The following is a 19886-nucleotide window of genomic DNA, read 5'->3' as shown; positions in this document are numbered from 1 at the left end:
AGAAAATTGCTAAAACACTAAACCCCATTCTCTGAACCTGAACTGTTGAATCAGTCACTTTGTAGGCAAAACCTTAAACAAGTTCAGGTAGTTAAGACACTGTTTGCAAATCTCATCCACTCTTTGCAAAAAACTAAACGCATTCTTACTCACTAAAACACATTCTGCACTGTGTTGCAAAATGGTGAATACATGTGGCAAAAGTTAAACACAACTACAACACAGTTGTCATCCTTTAAACACAATGACTCAAAATAATTCACTTATTTCTAATGAAGTGATCAAATCAACTGTATAAAATATAGGTAAGTTCAGAGTGCACAGGTAACACAGGTGCTGAATGATGATACCAACAATAGATGGAAACAATCTGAAAAGTAGAGTAGGAAGAGTATGTGTAAGAGGATGATGAGGAGAAAGAGCAAGGGGTGTGGAGACAAGGCTGTCAAGGCTGGATCCGGCACAGGTTTTTCCCTTTGCCTGGCAAGAGACGACATTGCCTGTGATGTGGAAAATGTCCTCAACAATATTCACTAATATTCAACAATATTATTGATCTGACAGTACTGACATTATAGGATGAGAACTGAACTAAGCTAGCCTAGATGATGACATCACTGCATAACTGCTTTATAGAGGAAAATAATTACAGTAATTTACATAATAATTGATGATCTTTACAATGTAAGTGAATCAACACTGAACTGACTTCAGCTGAACAATGACACTATTTTCTTTTAGAGCTGTACAGCCAAAATGAACCCTCTTTGCATTACTGATCATCATGTACCTGTTATCACTGTAAAGCTGCTTTGACTATATTACATTTACATTTATTCATTTGGCAGACGCTTTTATCCAAAGCGACTTACAAGTGAAGAAATACAACAAGCGAGTCGTCATGACGAGGCAAATAGACAAGAAGTGCTCATAATACAAGTTATAGGCAGTGCTCAGATTATCCTAAGCTACAATAGAGAGGGATTAGAGGAAGTGAAAGGATAGGAATAAGAAGTGTTTTTTTTTGTTGTTTTTTTTTAAGACTAGACTAGATTAGTGTCTGTGTAGTATAAATTGCAATTGAAATAAAGGTGACTTGACTTGATTTAGGCCGGACCCAACATGAAGACGTGATGCTGAAGCAGAATGAATCTCTCACTGACTCTGAACTTTGTTTTGTGTGTGTGTGTGTGTGTGTGTGTGTGTGTGTGTGTGTGTGTGTGTGTGTGTGTACTGTATCATGCTTTTCATTTAGAGTTTTCTTTGACCTTTTAGTCATTTGCATTTAGATTGCTGTATGTTTGCAGTATGTAAGTACTGTATACAGACATTCAACTATATAATATTGAATATAATACTGTACTTGCAGTATAGTATACTTTAAATTCACATTACTTGTGATTTCTATACATTTTATGTAATGGCAAAATGTTTACTGTGTTACAATATACTTTTTTTTCTGTAACCATGTTCTGGATGTTGTGTTTTCCATTTTTTGATGTAGTGTCTAATGAATGATCTGTATGTGTTTATATTTTGCTTAATGTGTGAATGATCTGAAAGCTTTGTTTGATTTTGTTCGAGGTTTTGTGAAACTAGTTTGAAGATTGGATTTGTGTTTAATGTTTTGAGAAAATGAGTGATGGTTTCGAGAAATATGTTTTAGCAATTGTGAAATACTGTATTGCAGGGTTATTGAGGTAATTGAATGAAGAAATTTAAAGGGTTAGTTCACCCAAAAATGGAAATGTCATCATTACACGCCTTCATGTCGTTTCACACCTGTAAGACCTTGGTTCATCTTCGGAACACAAATATATATATCGCGAGACGGGCCGGTCTGAGTATTTCACAATCTGCTCAGTTACTGGGATTTTCACGCACAACCATTTCTAGGGTTTACAAAGAATAGTGTGAAAAGGGAAAAACATCCAGTATGCGGCAGTCCTGTGGGTGAAAATACCTTGTCGATGCTAGAGGTCAGAGGAGAATGGGCCGACTGATTCAAGCTGATAGAAGAGCAACTTTGACTGAAATAACCACTCGTTACAACCGGGGTATGCAGCAAAGCATTTGTGAAGCCACAACACGCACAACCTTGAGGCGGATGGGCTACAATAGCAGAAGACCCCACCGGGTACCACTCATCTCCACTACAAATAGGAAAAAGAGGCTACAATTTGCACGAGCTCACCAAAATTGGACAGTTGAAGACTGGAAAAATGTTGCCTGGTCTGATGAGTCTCGATTTCTGTTGAGACGTTCAGATGGTAGAGTCAGAATTTGGCATAAACAGAATAAGAACATGGATCCATCATGCCTTGTTACCACTGTGCAGGCTGGTGGTGGTGGTGTAATGGTGTGGGGGATGTTTTCTTGGCACACTTTAGGCCCCTTAGTGCCAATTGGGCATCGTCACCATTGCCACGGCCTACCTGAGCATTGTTTCTGACCATGTCCATCCCGGGTGTGTCTCATACGTCCTGAAAAGTGAAGCCGTAGGCTATTTGATCGCCCCCTGGTGGCTGGATGCAGTACAGGTCATAAACCCCGCCCTCTCAATGCAGTCGAATGAGACTTCAGTGAAAACTTAAATATAAATTCTGCTTCAAATAAAACTTTCTGAAAGATGGTCTTGGTCATTTAAGGTAGTTGTTATCACGTGGATATATATATTTAGATTTAGATTTTAGCTAGCAATTTGATGCTATAAAAACGGGGCGTGTCATCATGACTCGAAGTTGATTGACAGCTTGTCTGAGGACTGTCGGAGCTTCGAGTGGAGATTGAAAATGTATTAACTAACTGTAAATTTTCGATTTTTTTGTTATTTAACACCAACAAAATGAGCTGTTCAGCAGTAAACTGTCCTAACCGACCTACAGGATCTGACGGATCACTGAACCTTTTTCTGTAACATTAAATATGAGCGTGATAAGCTAATTAATAAATGTTATTAGTTGAGATAACATGCCTAACGTTAACAATGACGGGGAAAAAATCAGGTGATCGTTATCTGGCAGTTACTTATTATTTTTATGGGTATAAAATAATAATTAGCAGGACAAAACTAATGATAGCCTACTCTAATTACAGCAATCTGTTTCCTAACGTTAGTTGAACTTGATTTATAATGGCAGGACCGTTTCTGACGATTTAGAGTTGTTTCTAGTGGCATATTATATTGATTTTATCCACTGAATTTGCTGTTTCAAAAATTGTATTGCTCTAGAAACAGAATAGCCTATTATTTTATAGGTAGAATTTTAAATTGTGTATAATTTTTATAGTCTATTTAAAATACATGAATGATGACGCAGTCGTCTGGGCGGAAGTTTGATATCACGACTCCGCCTCAAGGCTCCACTGACGATTCCTTCTGCGCATGCCCAGGCTCCAAACTTTTTTTTTTGATGTATTGCATAACGTGTCAGTGCCCATTCATCGCCCCATTTTGGCTTCAATTCAATACAATGGAAGGAAGCGGCGTCGCGTTGTCCATCTTTTTTTACAGTCTATGGTCCATCCCTTTATGACAACCATGTACCCATCCTCTGATGGCTACTTCCAGCAGAAAAATGCACCATGTCACAAAGCTTGAATCATTTCAAATTGGTTTCTTGAACATGACAATGAGTTCACTGTACTAAAATGCCCCCCACAGTCACCAGATCTCAACCCAATAGAGCATCTTTGGGATGTGGTGGAACGGGAGCTTTGTGCCCTGGCTGTGCATCCCACAAATCTCCATCAACTGCAAGATGCTATCCTATCAATATGGGCCAACATTTCTAAAGAATGCTTTCAGCACCTTGTTGAATCAATGCCACGTAGAGACAGTTCTGAAGGCGAAAGGGGGTCAAACACAGTATCAGTATGGTGTTCCTAATAATCCTTTAGGTGATTGTGTATATATATATATATATATATATATATATATATATATATATATATATATATATATATATATATATATATATAATATATAATATATATGTATGTACAAAAAGTATTCATGTTGCTTTATTATATGGTTGAACCACTGTAGTCACATGAAGTTTTTTAAATATGTCTTTAGTACCTTTCTGGGCATCTGAAAGTGTTAATTATCATGTATTTTTTAAATATATTTTTTTTATTACATTTTGTATATTTTGTATGAAGGTAGGGGTTAGTATATTTTATGGTTTTTAATGAACAATGTTGTGAAGCATTCTGAAAAAAGTTTATCCTGAGTAAAATGCATTTACACCTTATACATTAAAAGAACAAGAATATTTTTGAACCTTGCCCTTTTTAAAAAAAAAAAAAAATGTATTTACACATTTGGTGATAGTGTGTAAGTGAGGTGAAGGAAACTAATCAAAAGCTTCCATAGTAGATCAAAGCATAATATACAAACAAGGTTGGAAGCAGTTTCTTGCAAGCCTGTATATATTTACTTAAAAATGCAACATTGAAAGAAATTGTACATTGAAAAATGATTTACAACAGCAAATACATACATCACAGATGTACACAGAACTATTTACATTTGAAAATTCTGCCTCAATGTAATAATACATCTGTGTAGATGTTATAATAAAAATAAGTCCGCTTAAGGCCAGCTGGCCTTGAACCTGATAGTAATACTTGTTGCTTTTCTTAAGGCAGGCCTGGCCATGAACTGTGATCGGGTGTTTAACTTGAGAAACGTCTTCAACGTCGCAACTCTTTACCTCTGCCAACCCAAATGGCGATGTTTCTCTTGGGTTGAAGACCTTAGCATCAGGGCTGGCTGTAAGGTGAGGCGCATCAGGGTGGATGATGATCCCACACTGCTTCACAGAGACATCACAAAAATCTGAGTAGCTGTCTGAGGAGTTCCTCTCAAAATGCGAGCAGATAATGCTTTAGCAGTAGACACCCCGCGAACATGGCATATTTCACCAAATCTCCTGGCTTATCAGTCGGGGTTTGCGTACATGGGTCCACAGCTGGCATTCTGACTGCATTCGTGTTTCTGCCTCAATAGCAGCAGAGATCTCCCTCGACACCTTAAGGCTTTCTAAGTGGCATTGTTGCTTGTAGTTGGGCTCAAATTTGTAATGAAATTTAAAATGGTAACCTTCATCAGGCAACTGAGGAAATTCAGGGACACCAGGATGTTTAATACTGCCTCTACTCTTCTCAGGAGGGCACTGGTAAGACCCAAATGGCACAGGGCCAAATTTAGAATCCACAAGATTAAGGCCCACAAGCTCGTGCAGTAATTTGAAAACGCCTGGTTGTGGGTGTTTGTCTCACAGTTTCTCTCCACTGGCCATGAGGTGAGGATCTGGAAGAAAAAAAAAAGTGAGATATGTCAAGTTTAATTTACATATCATTGTCACCCGACCTTCCATTTTTTAGCACACACTAACTCTTATTTCTGTAAATACACAATTAAAGTGTTTTAAGCTGCCGCAAACCTTTATATTCTTCACAATACGCAGAAGATATCAACTAAAGGCTTCTATAAAAAGTAAAAGATACTTGTTCTGTTACTAATTATAAATTAAAATATTTGGACAGGTTTTTATTCGGACTAACCACCATATGCTCTGTAAAGTGTACATTTTACACTAGTTCGGGTATGATGCTTAGATTCCTGAACTGGTTTGCACACTATCATTTGTTGACTCAGGTGCAATTCACTGTAATATATTGATGATTAACTATTAACTGACAGAAGTCATTACAAACTGCTAGTCCAACATCATTAAATGTAATGAATATTAATGACTTACCTGTGTCCTAGGCCGGTGCCAGGTCTGCAGTGAGCTGGTGCATGAAAGTGGCAATGGCACTGTTTTGAAGCCCATGGTACTGTAGTGAGCACTTTGAAACAATAATGCCACAATGTGGTTGCACAGTGCTTTCCCAGCAGAGCAGGTTCATGACATGCAATTCAGTACTACTCTTTAGCATGAAATGTAACCTGCTAATAGAAACATGAAAATAAGTTTTTGCTGCACAACAACTTTACATTTCATTGTTGTAACTGAAAAATCTTAAGGATTAAAGTATGCATATAAGTTTGAACACCAGCTTTATTTTGACTTATCACACATTTTTTTTTTTTTGGTCTTTATTTTCCTCAAATAACCCTGTTCTGTTTTTAAAGGAGCTGTATGTAGGATTGTGGCCTAAACTGGTACTGCAATCACTATAAAAATACTGTAGAGCGGTGTATCCCCTCCCCCTACCCCCTGACTCGAGGTTGCCAGATGAGCTGCAGGATTCAGCAGAAACGTAGGCTGCTTCAATGGCTTCCAATGACGAACAGACGTACACAGTAATTTTTTTTTCTGTTAATTCTGTTTATGCTTCATGAGATATTTTGATAAGTAATTATGTATTTAAAAAAGTACTAATTGTCATTAGTTAAAAATAATCGCCATCACCTGCTTTCAAATGAAGCGGCATTTAATAGACAGAGCCGTAGTTCACTGATAAGACACGCAATATCGCGTTCAATATCGACAGCGATACATATCGATATTGAACGCGATATTGCGTGTCTTATCAGTGAACTACGGCTCTGTCTATTAAATGCCGCTTCATTTGAAAGCAGGTGATGGCGATTTAGCGGCAATCAGGGAACCGGCTTTACTGAAGAAATGCGCGTGACAAAAGCATTCGATACATCGCCCAGCCCTATATCAAAGATACAGCTATTCATTTAGCTGATGCTATAAGTAAAAGTGGCCAGCTGTATTTTTTTACTTACCCTGCAGCACACGTCCATAATGCTAAAATATGTGATGTGAAAGATTACATGACATTCTATTATTTTTGGCTGTAGAACTTGCATGAAAAACAAGTAGGTTACAAAACGTTCCAAATGGCCCAAATTTTTCACATCATAGGCTACACTGTGCTTTTCATTAGTGTTATGGACATTAGAAAAAGTTATTTTTCCTTGGAATTGCACCTACTGTAATGCTTCCACACCATCACTAACGGATAATAAAAGGATAATAATAAAACAAAACAAAAATAAACAACAAAATAAAAATTCCTTATTTTTCAATACGAAAAAAAAAAAAAAAAAAAAAAAAAAATATTTACAAGTACTAAAGTTTTTGTCATAAGTTGGCTAACAAATAACCAAAACATTTGCCACAGCAATTGCGGGACAAATTCAATATCACCAATGGCTATCACAGGGTTGTTTTCAGTCAAATATTAGAGTAACTAAATTAAATTAGCAATGGTCATACAGGTCAACTTGCAGCATGTGTAACTTAGTCCACGATATACGTGAATAACAAATGACGAATCATTTTTACTGAGGTAACATTAGGCTACTGTCTCAATTACGTTTCAAATTGCCATAATGGGCGTGCTAATGTTGTTTTCCTCTCAGCATAATGACAGAGCATACGTCCATGTGAGCTAAAGTTATGTTACTTTGCACAAACATGCATAACTTTGTTCGACTGTCATGAATATATGAAATATCCATTGACATCAAGTACAAGTTAGCCAAGCATAGATGAATCATACCTGTCCAGGAGAAAATTAGCAACGTTGTCGTCTGTGTTCAAATTCTTCTCCGTTTTCAGCCGTCTCCATCTTTCAAAAGCATCTCCAATACAAATTCTGGTTTTATTTCGGACTTTGTCACGACGAATTTCTGAATTATAACGAGGTCTTTTTGATTTAGTAACATTAGACATTTTTATCCAACGGGAGTTAGGGTAGGTTACAGCAAAGCTGGCAACACGGATCCCGAAACACTACTGACTTCGTGATTGGTAGATAGGTGGAGGGAGGCGCGTCAGGCCAAAACACAAAATGACAACATCAACATCAGTTGAGGGCTGCAAGTCCACTTTTTAAATGACAATATCCTAGCCAAACTACTTTTGTCAGTGATATAAGTATTTGAAATGAACATGATTTCTTAATGTCTAGTGACACATCAGGGCCATTTTATGATTAATTGAAATAGATTTCTTACATACAGCTCCTTTAAATGTAAAGTTGTTTTTTTTTTTTTGGAGTTTGGAGCTACAAAATCATTGACATCAGGCTGAGAAACACACTGAACCACAATTAAACTTTCTGGGATACTGTAAAGTCACTGCAACCGCAGCAGAACATCAGAAAAACCTGAAGGTGATGAGCCTCCACATTTTTCCTCATCTGTGACAACTTCCTCTCACTGTGACTTCATCGACAACTACATTTGAAACTATTCCAATGCAATGCAGTTTTGGTGAAAGGGCACAACATTAACCACAAATAAGTTACTGACTTTTATCTAACAATACACCATCTATAGCTAATATCAGTAAAATGGAATCACGATTGCAACAAGAGTTTATGGTCTGTATTACAGTTGATTAATCAAGAATAAGGTTAAACTTTGTATTTGCAGAAGAGAAAGCTAATAACTACCGTTATCCTAGATCCTACAATGTTATGTGTCTGAAACGATAAGTATGTTGTGAAAGTATATCGCCACATGGACTTGTTGGGCATAGCTAACTTTAGGTGAACCTGAACTTGACCATGCAAATGATGATGCTTATAAAAAAATTATGTAATGTACAATTTCTCAGCATAGCAAAATTAGGCATACAATGTTTAACTAGCCAGTAGTGTGCCTGATCTCATGCTTTTATCATCAAAAGTACAATCCATGTACATCTTCTGTACTGAAATCAACTTCCAGTCGAACACAGTGTATCTAGATGAGGAGATGTGGGGATTTCTCAATGTGGACAGAACCCAAGCCCTCTTGGCTCCTCTATACCAGTCCCCTTAGGGGTTATACTTTTTGGATGAAGGCCAGCCTGCAAGGGTACTTCTGCATCTTCCACCTGGTAAGTTTTGTCAAGGACTTGAAATTACAGTGGTACCTACTTAAAGTGGTCACATTTAAAAATCATCCTCTGTTTATAGTGATCCAAAAGCTTGGGACAGAACCATTCCTATATAAATACTTGAATTTGGCTATAGTAGTCATCCATTTATATCAAAAAGGGACAAAATCCTCAACTTAATTTGTTCTGGGTGGATATAATTGCTAAGAGAGGATCCCATTGTATTGTATTGTCAGCATATTGTTGCCAATTATTATTTAAAAGATTAAATTTAGTTATATCCAATTGCATGCTGTTCTTGACATAGACAGTTACATTTCATGCTTGATTAAGGAGCGAACAATGGCAGCCAGCCATTTTTGGAGTCACAAAGCTTGTGTGTGGAGGGAGAGTCAGGCAGATCCCAGTCATGCCCCAGCAGTACTGGATCCCAGTCAGACCCAGGCCCCGGCAGTCTATCAGGGCAGGAGACAGTATTCACTATGGAGAGCACCTGGTTTCTCATCAAGCTGATGAGGCATGTATTAGATAAGTTCATGCAGTGGAACCAGCTTGTCGTGTTCACGGTTAGTGATCATCCATGTGTAGTGATATTAAGTCAGAATCATTTATATACACATGCTTGAATTCTGCTTATCTAACCATTATGGTGATCGATTTCACCTGTATGAATATGCTCACTATTAGAGGATTCCACTGCATCATAATCAAATTAAACATCTAGACTTGTTACTCAGTTTTCATAAGAACAATGCATGTATATTTACTTTTCTGGAAAGAGACAGTCTCATGTTGTTGTATGACAGGAACTATAGAAATAATATATATATATATATATATATATATATATATATATATATATATATATATATATATATATATATATATATATATATATATAATGCATCCATAATATCAGAGAAGTTTCGATCTGAAAGGCATAGTGTTTTTTTTTTTTTTTGTTTGTTTTTTTGGTGGCTGAACTAATTAACTAAATTATAAACTCAAATGATTTATTCGAGTCAGACATTCTAATTGTTTCAATGATTTTCCTCTCACAGGGAACACCTGGAGTCACATGGCAATGAGCTCCCTCAGAGCCTGCAGGAGCTCAACACCAGAATCAAGAGGGGAAATGGGGCGAAAAAAAAAGTTGTGGGAGGAAATGGCCGGTAGGCTGACTGCAAAATTCGGCCCAGTTTTCTCTCCAGCCAAAGTGGCCTGAAAATGGCAGAGCCTTGTCGTTGGCTACAAAGATGTCAAGGACAATAATAATAGCACAGGGAGGGGGGTAGTTCGGTTCAAGTTTTTTTATCAGATGGATTCATGTCTAGGAGGGCAGCATGACCTTGAATTCACAGTTGTGGGAGATAATGAGGGGAGCCTAAATGTCCGTAGGCCAGATGTGCTGAGTGCAGGGGTGGAACAGGGACAGCCATCAAGTGCAGGGGAGGTTTGTCCAGAGAATTGTGCAGGTACCAGCAGAGCAGGGGGGACACGGACACCAAACAGACGTAGACTGAGGGGGACTAGGGCACCGGCAAACCAGCTTGTAGATGTTATCCAGGACTCAGAACAAGCTAGCCAGAGGAGACACTGTGAAATACTTGAGGAAATGAGAGCTCTGTGGATCTCTTTTGAGAATTTAATGAGATAGTATCTCAGCAAGCAATAGATTGTCCCATTTGTCTCTTCTGTGGCTGTTCTGATTACCTATAAGGCCATCAATTACTTCACACATCCTCACATAAGCATTTTTCCTTTACACACCTCTCCTCTCCTCTCCTCTCCTCTCCAAAAAGGCTATTGTTGTTTGACTGTATTCAGTGCATTCAATTGTATTTTTCGAGCATCATTCCACTTGTTTAAACATTTGAAATTGTTGTCATTAATAAATATAGTTTCATCTTCATATATTTGCAGTTATTGTCTATTTTGCTGTTTGATAAATGCACAATGCCCCATAATAATACTTGTACATCCATGTGCCTTAACAGCCCCAAGCGTCATCCATGTGATGGTCAAGTAAACATTACAACATCGCTGCTAGTACAGTGATTACTCTTGAATCCATTGCTGCTAGAAGAACGATTAACAGAGACACACTACTGCAACACTGCATTCAATGGGAAAGAAGAACAAAATAGTGAAAAAGGAACTGAAGTTATCAGTCTGGTACAACAAATTAATAGTTCATTAAATATTTAATTACAAGAACAATTGCCTTGAATGTGCAGCAAAAGGAAACTTGCAAAAAAGTAGATCTGTTTTTGAAAATTAACTCTTCTCATCCTCATGACGAGGGCACCCAGCAGGATGGTCCTCGCACATGTCTGTAGGTCCGGTGCAGAGATTATGGAGCATGCAGGCTGACATGATCAGAATGACCACCACATCCAGCCTGGTGTTTTGCAGATCTCTTAAGGCTGGAATACACTACACGATTTTTAAAATCTGAACAGATTTTTAAAACACTAGGCATCAAACACTTGCCGACTTTGTAAATGGTTACAGAAAAAAGCCGGGCATCATACACTACTAGACTTTAAAATCGTTCGGAACACAAACAGAAACACATGCTTGGTTGCTAGGAGACGCATGACAGAGAGGCGAAACAAATGCAAGAGATGAGTTGTGGAAGATGCCAGGCAAATGCTTTTGGAGATAGACAGGGGTGGGTAGACACAGTCAGATATGGACAGAGGTTAGAGGTAAATTGTGTAGTTTTATAAATATTAAAGTTGTTACCTATAATGTAATCAATTATCATAATCAGTCGCTATGTACATTAAATGTAATATAATTAATAATTCTTCTGGCGTAAATGTATAATAGTGATGAATATTAACATATTTAAAAATGAATGAATCCGGATTTACCGCAGAATGTGGTTTGCTAACTCTCTCAAGACAAAGCTAACAGTACAGTACTTACTGAAGCAATTTTTCTATCATGGGGGAGCTCCACTTATTCTTCAGTGATTTTTTTTATTGCGTTATGAAAAAAGAATTGCCGTATTTTTCAACTTGGGAGCGACGTGAGCTGTATTGACCCGACTGTGTGACGAAACTGCCGCAAACAAATATAAAACGGCAGATTCTGCATTTTCTCATTCATGAATGTCATGTGCGATCTCGCGGGCGAGGCTCCATCTAGCGGCTGTAAGCGGTATATTTTAGTGTCTCAACATGATTACCATTGTTAAGATTTTTAAGTATTATGCTCTCATTTGTATTTGTAACTTATTTTCCCAGCTTTGTTTTTTCCCCCTGTAACAGGCATTCCAATCACAGTGTGAGTATATGTCATGTGACCTAATCATTGATTGAATGATTACACGTGCTTATGTTTAATGAAAGTGTGCCAGTCAGAGCGACTGAGGTATGGGAAAGAGTACACAGTTGTTTGCGTCTTATTTGCGCGTACTCTGTTAACAGGTTATGGGCCCAGATAACGTAATATAGTGATATGGCGTGAAGATCGCAATGGTTACTGCGTGCACCTGAGTTTAACCCGAGACAAGGCCTACTTACAACATGAGTAGAAGGGAAAAGGAAGCGACCACAACAAGCCGCTGGTCAAGACTTGTCTTCGACGGTGATGAAAAGAATTATGAGTTATGGGAGACGAAATTTTTGGGCCACCTTTGTTTACAAGGATTGAAAGAGACTATTTTAAATGAACCTTCTGACGAAGATGAGGAAGATACAGCGAAAAACGCCGAAGCCTACGCGGAGCTTATACAGTTTCTGGACGATAAAAGTTTATCGTTGGTCATGAGAGAAGCAGCAGACGACGGACGAGAGGCGCTGAAGATTCTGCGTGAATATTATGCTGGCAAGGGGAAGCCCCGGGTAATAAGTTTGTATACAGAACTAACTTCACTACAGAAGTCGCCCAGTGAGAGTGTTACGGAATATGTCATCAGAGCTGAGACTGCAATCACTGCTTTGAGAAATGCAGATGAGAATCTGAGCGACGGACTTTTAATAGCAATGGTTCTGAAAGGACTTCCAGAGACATTTAAGCCATTTTCTATTCATGTTACTCAGAACGATGATAAAATGACTTTTGTCGAATTTAAGACAAGACTCCGAAGTTATGAGGACATTGAAAATATGCGAACAACTGCATCCGGGGACAACGTAATGAAAGCAAGAGCGCAGCCTGGAACGAAAACCGCTTCAACTGATTGTGGGGCTACAAGTGACATTGTCTGCTACAGGTGTGGGACAAAAGGCCACAAAGCAAGGGCATGCCAACGTAAACAGTTGTGCAGTCAGTGTAAAAGTACCACTCACCGCGATGCAACCTGCAGACGGAGAAAGCAGAGAGACAACGTTAGAAAAGTTTCCGAGGACGCTGGTGACAAAGAGTATGCTTTTTGGGCAAGCGACGCCGAGGTATGGGCTCATGATGTCAGAAGGAGAGGCCTAATGGTGGATGCGGGTGCAACTTCACACATCATCACGGACATCGAGAAGTTCCAGAGGTTCGACAGCAGTTTCCAGGCCAGCACACACTGCGTGGAATTGGCTGATGGCACTCGGTGCAACGGGGTCGCCAAACACAGAGGGGACGCGGAAGTATGTTTGATTGACAGCAGAGGACGACGCTTCAAAGCAATGCTACGAAACGCGCTATACATCCCAACATATCCTCAAGACATCTTCTCTGTAAAGGCAGCCACCTCGAATGGAGCAACGGTGATCTTCAGAGAAGGGAAGAACGTTCTGCTACATAGAGACGGTACCAAATTCCCCATACATGTGCATAACAAACTGTACTATTTGCACACAATAGACAATGAATGTGGTGGCCAATGTAAGAAGTGTTATGACTTGCAGACGTGGCATGAGATATTAGGTCATTGCAATTATGAAGATATAATTAAACTAGAGAAGGTTGTTGATGGTATGGAAATTAAGAGTAGAGGTGATAAAACTATCCCACTTTGTGAAATTTGTACACAAGGAAAGTTTGTTCAAACTAGGAACAGAGGGCCAGATGCAAGAGCAAAAGCACCTCTAGAAATGGTACACACAGAGTTAGCCGGGCCTATAGACCCAGTGTCCAGAGACACTTTCACAGATGATTATTCTAGTGCTTTGTTTGTATATTTCTTGAAAAATAAGAGTGATACAGTGACAGCCACAGAAAAATTCTTTGCTGACATGGCTCCATATGGAAAGGTGAAGTGCATCAGGTCTGACAATGGTACAGAGTTCACAGGAAGAGAGTACCAAGCATTATTAAGTAGAAGTGGTATCAGACATGAGACCTCAGCACCTTATACTCCACACCAGAACGGCACAGCTGAACGAAATTGGAGAACTTTATTTGACATGGCTAGGTGCATGCTAATAGAAAGTGGATTACCAAAAATGTTGTGGACCTATGCAGTCCAAACAGCTGCTGTAGTAAGAAACAGATGTTTCAACAATCGAACTAAACAGACAGCTTACTTCATGTTAACAGGCAAACAACCTAACATTTCTAGAATGCAGAAATTCGGATTAGCATGTTATGCTTACAGACATGACAAAGGAAAGTTGGACTCGAGGTGTGAGAAAGGTATTTTTGTCGGTTACGACAAGAATAGTCCAGCATACATGATCTACTATCCTACTAGCAAGAAAATACAGATAAACAGACTAGTTGAGTTTGTACCCAAAAAGAGTATTGAGGCAGACATATCAATTGATGATGATGATTTTGGGGTCATGTATAATCCTAGAGAATCCAGAAAAAGCCCTGAAGTAAATTTGCAAAGTACACAGGAACAGGTCACAGTAAAAGAACCAGAAGTGTGCAATAACCAGACACACAAAGATGAAGATGAACCTGAACAAAGGAGAAATCCTGCCAGGGAGAGGAAAAGACCAGGTTACTTATATGATTATGTTTGTGGTTTTGAAGGTGATGTAACTGACATTGATTATTGTTACAGACTTGTATGTAATGTACCCCAAACATACAGAGAAGCTGTTGCATCAGTGAACGTGAATGACTGGGTTAAAGCTATGGATGAGGAGATGCAATCATTAAAAGAGAATGTGACCTTTACCCTGACCAATCTACCTGAAGGTAAAGAATTAGTGGGGGGTAAATGGGTTTATGCAATTAAGAAGAATAGTGATGGATCAGACAAATACAAAGCACGATATGTTGCCAAAGGGTACAGTCAAGAGAGAGGTGTGAACTATGATGATACTTTTTCTCCAACTGCCAGTATGACTAGCATCAGAGTGTTGATACAAAAAGCAGTGCAGGAAAATTTGATTGTTCATCAGATGGATGTGAAGACGGCATATTTACATGCACCAATAGAATGTGAAATATATATTGAACAGCCAGAGGGTTACGAAGTAAAATCTCAAGGCAATGAAAAACTGGTGTATAAACTGGACAAATCACTGTATGGACTTAAACAGTCAGGCAGGAATTGGAACAGAATGTTGCATGAGTATTTATGTGAAATCAAGTTTGTTCAAAACCCAGCTGATCATTGTGTTTACACAAAGGTTACAGAAACTGAGAAAGTTTTCATTATCATATGGGTTGATGACTTGATTATTGCTGCCAGTGATATGGATGTGCTTAAAAATGTGAAAGAGATGCTCCTGTCAAAATTTAAAATGAAGGACTTGGGGAAGTTGACACATTTTCTTGGCATTGATTATGTACAAGATGTTGATTGTGTTAAAATGTCACAACATGGATATATTGAGAAAATACTTGAGAGATTTGACATGAAAAATTGTAAATCCAGAGCTACCCCATGCGAACAAAAACTAGATTATCCTAATGATGCTGAGATAATGAATGATGTCAGAAAATACAGGGAGGCAGTAGGTAGCTTGATCTACCTGGCAACATGTACAAGACCAGACCTAAGTTTTGTAGTAAGTAAACTGTCACAATACTTTACGAAGCCAACCATAGAACAGTGGAATACTGTCAAGCATGTTTTAAGATATTTGAAAGGCACCCAAGACAAAGAACTGTGCTACAGAAAAGGTGCAAATGAGAACTTGATACATGCATATAGTGACGCGAATTGGGCAGCTGATGTAAGTGATAGACGAAGCACTACGGGTTACTGCATTAGCTTAAACAAAAATGGTCCATTGGTCTCATGGAAGACCAAAAGGCAGCCTACTGTTGCACTGTCCACTTGTGAAGCTGAGTATATGGCTTTAGCCGCAACTGTACAGGAGTGTTTATACTTGCAACAATTGCTAGAAAACATTGATGGTATGAAGTATGATTCTAGAGTCTATGAAGACAATCAGGGTGCTATAGCCTTAGCAAAAAATCCTGTGCATAGACAGAGATGTAAACATGTGGACATTAAATACCATTTTGTAAGATCGGTGATAAATGAAGGCAGAATTAGTCTGGAGTACTGTCCAACTGATGATATGGTTGCAGATGTACTAACAAAACCAGCAACAAAGCTTAAGTTAATGAAATGTTATTTGTTTATGTTTGGTGTATGAATTGTGTACTTATGTTAGAATGATGAAATGACAAATGTTCGATCAAGTGGGGGTGTTAAGATTTTTAAGTATTATGCTCTCATTTGTATTTGTAACTTATTTTCCCAGCTTTGTTTTTTCCCCCTGTAACAGGCATTCCAATCACAGTGCGAGTATATGTCATGTGACCTAATCATTGATTGAATGATTACACGTGCTTATGTTTAATAAAAGTGTGCCAGTCAGAGCGACTGAGGTATGGGAAAGAGTACACAGTTGTTTGCGTCTTATTTGCGCGTACTCTGTTAACAACCATGATTACTTGTCAGGCGCCAAGCTTGTGATTCGTGCGCTGAATGAGGTAAGTTTTTCCTTATTACCCGATTTTGTACAGTAGTCTCATTTTTTTCTCGATCTTTTTGACTTTGCACCCTTGATTTGCATTGTTTGGGCAGCGTATGACTGTATCGTGTACTGTATTTATATAACAACAACACATATAGTGCACTGATGTGTGTTCTAAAATCGGCTCAGAATATCAAACATGTTTGATATCCTCCGACTGGATGGAATCAAAATCTGAAGCTAAAAAATCGGAGTCTATGACCTTGATATACTACGCGATTTTCCATGGAATCTGTCGGCTCAAACCTGCAGACTGGCTCTGACTTTTGTCAACTAGCGTCAACTTGTTCAGACTATAAATCGGGGGGAAAATCGGGGCAAAACTCGTGTAGTGTATTCCAGCCTTTATTCGCCTCACTTGCATTTAAAAATGTTAAAAGATTACAGTACACAAAGTCAGCTCAAACACCAGGAAACAGGAGATAGGCTATGGGCAGTTACTTACCTGCCATAAGCTTGTTCCATCACAACGCGTCATTTGCAGATCTGCGTGTTTCTCAGCTGGTCAGGCCATCATTGTCCCGCGTTGGCGTGATAATAAATGGGTATTCACGACTGATGTAGGTGCTGTCGCAGAGTATCATGTACCTTAAAATAGGAGGACAGGTTCCCTAGGTGGGAACATTTACATTTTCAGAGCAGCTAGGACATATGAAGAAAGTGGGCTTCTGGGTGTATTGTGAGCAGTTTTGACAAAAAAGGTGCAAACTGACACACCAATTTCAGGACTAATTAGGACCTTTCTGTCAAGACTGCAGCTGTGCACAGAGCCTATACAGGGGGGTAGTGCAAATTACGTACTTGTATAACAAAATAATCTGTTTATTCTAGAAGACTGACATCGGTAGAAGAGGAGGAGGGCAGAGCAATGCAATTGTGGGTTTAAGCTACATGTTCTCATCCAGCATATAAAGGCGCTACTGAAAATGACATACTTGAAAACACATAGCATCAGTCTTCTCCAAGATGCTACGAAATACTCACCTCCCCATTTTTTCTGCCCATCTCGCAAAGAAGGTGGATTTCCTGAGGATCCTGCAGTCATGTACCCTGCCTGAATATCAGAAGTGGTTTATTGCTGTGTATGCTATGCCTCGAAGGAATGTGCTTGTGGTATATTGGTGCACGACAGTTACAGGATTCAATATACAATTACCAGGTGCTCCTACAAAGATGTCCCGAAACCTCCCTTTTCCATCCACAATACCCTGGAGGACTACAGAAGAGTAACCTTTTCTATTGAGTAGTCCCCTCCTCTGACAGGTGGCCCTTGTAGTTTTATGTGGCATCCATCTATGGCACCTGCAATACACAATAACAATGCACAGATTTTGACACAGATGTACAATTTGACTAGTGGTATTTTTTTTTTTATTTGACTGATCCTATAATACAGTGTATACTAATGCTCTAAGTATTTGGATCTTAGATATATTTATTTATTTATTTGGAAGGGACAGTGCGAGTTGATGAACCCAGTAGAAGTTAAGATTTTGATGCACATTTGCACCACCCTCTTAGACTGCTGCTATGTGTTCCCTATATTGTGTGTGAGCATGTCTATAACAGAGTGCACTGACATGACATGTTTGTAGTTTTGTTACCCTGTACAATGCTATGTCTGCCTTTAAATTTCCCTATCCCCAGCTGTCAGTGCCACACATCGCCCTGAAGGCAGCAGAGGTTGACATCTTCTCGCACTCTGTGAACCAGCTGGCAAAAGTTGGAACCATAGTGCAAAAGGTTCTCAGCACTTCAACCACACATCTGTAAAATAGGATACAATAGATTGATAGAATAGCACTGAAAATTAGTTTTTATGAGCATAACACAATCGATTATCAATCAGGATATTTCAAACAGTTTATTCTTCACATTCTAGCAGCAGTCTGTTAATCAGTTTTCTAGCAGCAATGTAACACCTAAACTTTCTACCTGTGTGCAGATGATTGGGACAAATTGAACTTGTCTGAGATTTCGCAAAAGCTATTCTGGTTTGCCATGTTACTGTAAAAAGTAATACCTAGATCTAACTTATAAAAAGTGAGGCAAGTGGCTGCACTGGATGTTTTAAGTTGAGTCAACTTGCAGCCTTTTTTAAATATAATAAACGCTGTAACATTACTTAATACAAACACAACAAAATCAAGTTGAGTTAACTAATAGTACTAGTAATACTCCGTTGGATAAACCTACTTTTATTGGTACAGGTAACTTATTTATGGGTTGCTACAAGTTACCTGTACTCATTTTAATTAGGTTTTATGAACTTTATTTTCTTAGTAAAATTAACCTAATTATATGTGAAAAAAAACATTTTAATTGAGTCCTGGCTATAACCTCAGAAAATAAATCTAAATGTCTATATTCTAAGCACTTCAGTGATTAGATTTAATAACAATGAAATTTAAAAACAATAACAATTACAAATTCAATTGAAGAAGAAAAAGATGGGAAGATAGATTGAAGACAATAACATTTATTCAATGTCAACAAGTGTCACTCTTAACAGTGAGTACAAAACAGCCAATAAATGTGGCCGTACATGTACACAATAATAAAAAAAAAAAAAAAAAATTATATATATATATATATATATATATATATATATATATATATATATATATATATATATATATATATATATATATATATATATATAAACACTGTACAAGTGTATTTTCAACCTGTTCTGAACAGTAAGGCGAAATATCAAAATCTGCAATGTTTAGATAAAGGTAAATGTGAGCCATAACATCATATTGTATCACATTATGGAAAACAATGCCATACGCCATTGATAAATCATCTAAAACAACTTGGTGAGGAGATTTGCGTACTTGGATGATGGCTTAGGATGCAGGGGTCCAATCCCAAAAAGAGTCTCTGATATACAGTATCTCAAAAGTGTTCACCAGTTTTGAGGGAAACATGAGGTCGAGGCAAGGGCGTAGATTTGGTTTCAACATTGGGGGGGTTGAACGTATGCTGCCTGTTTTTTTTTTTTATTATTAAAAAATAATAATCTCTTTTATGTGTAGCGTTATTGGATTATCTATCTATCTGTTTTATTGAGTGAGTCACTTAAATCGTTCATTCAGCCAATTCGTTCAAAAGTCAGATTAATTTAGGAAGAAAACAAACA

At 38.2% G+C, this 19886-nt stretch overlaps 1 protein-coding gene across 1 annotated transcript in view; it reads left to right on the top strand.

Annotated features, from left to right (window-relative positions):
• Positions 1-19886, top strand: part of LOC137014521 (uncharacterized) — a 73305-nt gene that overhangs the window by 9778 nt on the left and 43641 nt on the right. The window contains exon 2 of the mRNA XM_067378896.1: positions 11565-11573. Within this exon, the coding sequence (XP_067234997.1) occupies positions 11565-11573 (9 nt within the window). The remainder of the gene's footprint in view (positions 1-11564; positions 11574-19886) is intronic.

Source organism: Chanodichthys erythropterus, chromosome 24 (assembly GCF_024489055.1).
Source record: "Chanodichthys erythropterus isolate Z2021 chromosome 24, ASM2448905v1, whole genome shotgun sequence".
Classification (NCBI taxonomy): Eukaryota; Metazoa; Chordata; class Actinopteri; order Cypriniformes; family Xenocyprididae; genus Chanodichthys; species Chanodichthys erythropterus.
The sequence above is the reverse complement of the archived record's forward strand: the minus strand, read 5'-3'. Positions and strand labels throughout refer to the sequence as shown.